This window comes from Engraulis encrasicolus, chromosome 23 (assembly GCF_034702125.1).
Source record: "Engraulis encrasicolus isolate BLACKSEA-1 chromosome 23, IST_EnEncr_1.0, whole genome shotgun sequence".
In the NCBI taxonomy this organism is placed as follows: Eukaryota; Metazoa; Chordata; class Actinopteri; order Clupeiformes; family Engraulidae; genus Engraulis; species Engraulis encrasicolus.
The window spans coordinates 14,615,041-14,617,540 of record NC_085879.1 but is presented as its reverse complement, the minus strand read 5'-3'; the positions used below and the strand labels follow the sequence as shown (position 1 = coordinate 14,617,540).

Here is a 2,500-nt window from a genome sequence, read left to right as displayed (position 1 = left end):
TCCACTGAGAAGAACACCCACTAGATTTACAAGCCAACCGACCTGCAGAGTTTGTTTTTCTTCTTCCTTCCTGCCATCACGGCACTGGAGTGGTTACATAGTGCCTTATTTTCTCCTCTTTTTAAAGTCAGGCCTTGTAAGGTTGTTTGTTGTCGGTGCTCGGGGGGTGAAGCAGGATGAAAAGGAACTGTACTCCTTTCATTTCCCCCTCTCACCGTGGCGAGTACTGTAGCAAATGCACTCTTTGAAAGGAAGCCTCCTCCTCTGTGTGTGCCCATAGCTGTGAGTGCTGCCTGCCATTATGAAACGAATGGTGGCCACTTCTATTTGGCTGCACGAGCTGACGCTTTGAAAATGATGAAAGTCCTATACCATTGCCTTTTATTTGCTGTATGTGATCCGTATTCAAGAGTTGGGTTGTGTTTTGGAATGGTGTATAGATGTGAGTGCCTGGCATCATGGACATGCACTTTTATTTGGCTGCTCAAGCTGATGCGTTGAAATCCTAAAAATCCTGAATAGCATTGTCTTTTCTTCGTTGTATACAGTATGTGGTCCATAGCCAAGGGTTGTGTTGTATACAGCATGTTTTTTTTGAATGATATGTGTGTCTTCACGCCAAGGGCATGTTGGAAACTAGGGATTCCCTGTTAAATATGTTGTGTAATGCATAACAAGCATTCAATCACTAATGCATCTTTTATTCTCTCTCTCTCTCTCTCTCTCTCTCTCTCTCTCTCTCTCTCTCTCTCTCTCTCTCTCTCTCTCTCTCTCTCTCTCTCTCTCTCTCTCTCTCTCTCTCTCTCTCTCTCTCTCTCTGCAGGCATGTCTTCCACAAGATGTGTGTGGATCCCTGGCTGAATGAGCACTGTACTTGCCCCATGTGCAAGCTGAACATCCTCAAAGCCCTGGGCATCATGGTGAGTCAGTATCCCCCCGGCCGCCCACGACTCTCATCCCTCACTCACTCAAAAAGAAGGAGAGAAGACAAGCATCTCCTCCTCTCTCAATGCTCTCTCTCTCTACTGTATCTCTCTCTGTATCTCTGTCTGTCTCTCTTTCTCTCTCCATCTCTCCCTGTCACACACACACACACACACACACACACTCTCTATGTCTCTCTCTCTCTCTCTCTCTCTCTCTCTCTCTCTCTCTCTCTCTCTCTCTCTCTCTCTCTCTCTCTCTCTCTCTCTCTCTCTCTCTCTCTCTCTCTCTCTCTGTCACCCTCATTCACTGTCTATATATCTATGTACACTATTCTCTCTCCTCCCCCCCCCCTCTCTCTCTCTCTCATCCTCCCTTGTTTTTCTCTCTCCTGCCTCCCTCTCTATGTGTTTCCCTCCCTCCCTCGCTCCTTTCTCTCTCTCTCTCTCGCTCCTTTCTCTCTCTCTCTCTGCGCTGCCCCCGCCTGAGTAAAGGGATCACCTCAGAGGAACTGTCAGGGAAAAAGCTGTGTGCTGTCAAAGCAGTGACAAAGTCTCCAGTCTCCTCAGTCAGTCATTCAGTCAGTCACTGTTGTCAATGTATAGCTGTAAGGTCTGCCTTTTAATCGCCAACCGCATCAAGGGCATACCTACTGTATTACTGCGATTCTGCAGGTCCAGAGATCTAGATGTGGCAACACAGCAGCCAGTGTTCTTGAGTTGTTGCATCCTGCCACCTGGTGGAGGAATGGGGGAACGGCATGGAAAGCCTTGGCTGCGTAATGTGCATAATACGTATAGGCCTACATCTTCAGTATATCCTATGAAAGGATTTTTGTTGCATTGCATTTGATCCATGTTCAATTTTTTTTTTATTTGATTTTTCAAGATGTAGGTATTATTTTGTTAAATCTGGTATTATTATTAGGTATTATTCTTAAATCTGATTATTAATTAATGATTTCTTATCAGCCACACAGTTCAAGGGAAATGTTCAGAGCACAAAAAAGTTTGCTTAAAAAAACAAATTCCATAATAGTTACTCGAAGTTCCATCCATGTTTTAAGGTGCCGGTATGCTTGCTGCAAGATACGCGAGCGTGTGCACGATTCGTTCACAAACGCGTTAACGTGCGTATTTAATGTCAATTTCGCGCGCGTTGGACACGGCAGCCAAATGCGTCCGTTTTGCGTCTTGGTCAACTGCTTTTGAAGCAAGCATGTGCTGTCGGTTGCTCGCGGTGACGCGCGTAATTTACAGCTCGCAGCAAGCATACCGGCACCTTTAAACATAATCAAAGTGATGATATGCTCATTCGAGTACTTTATTGGACAGCGTGACATGGAGTGTGTGTCTCGCCACTACACAGACCACAATGACAATAATGTGCATGTGTACAGTACAGGTGTGTACACGTGTATGTGTAACATATGCATGTGTGTTTGCAGCCCAACCTGCCGTGCGTGGACAACGTGGCGTTTGACATGGAGCGCAACAGCGCGCCGCGCAGCCAGACCTCCAGCCAGCGGGCGGCGCTAGTGGACCTGTCCAGCGAGACGGGCAGCATCAGCCTGGAG

The 2,500-nt window shown here is 46.8% G+C and overlaps 1 protein-coding gene across 1 annotated transcript in view; it reads left to right on the top strand.

Moving 5' to 3' along the window:
* rnf130 (ring finger protein 130) overlaps window positions 1-2,500 on the top strand; it is a 115,151-nt gene that overhangs the window by 106,121 nt on the left and 6,530 nt on the right. The window contains exons 7-8 of the mRNA XM_063189758.1: window positions 824-920; window positions 2,372-2,500. The exon at window positions 2,372-2,500 is cut by the window's right edge and continues 97 nt beyond it. Coding sequence (XP_063045828.1) covers window positions 824-920; window positions 2,372-2,500 — 226 coding nt within the window. The remainder of the gene's footprint in view (window positions 1-823; window positions 921-2,371) is intronic.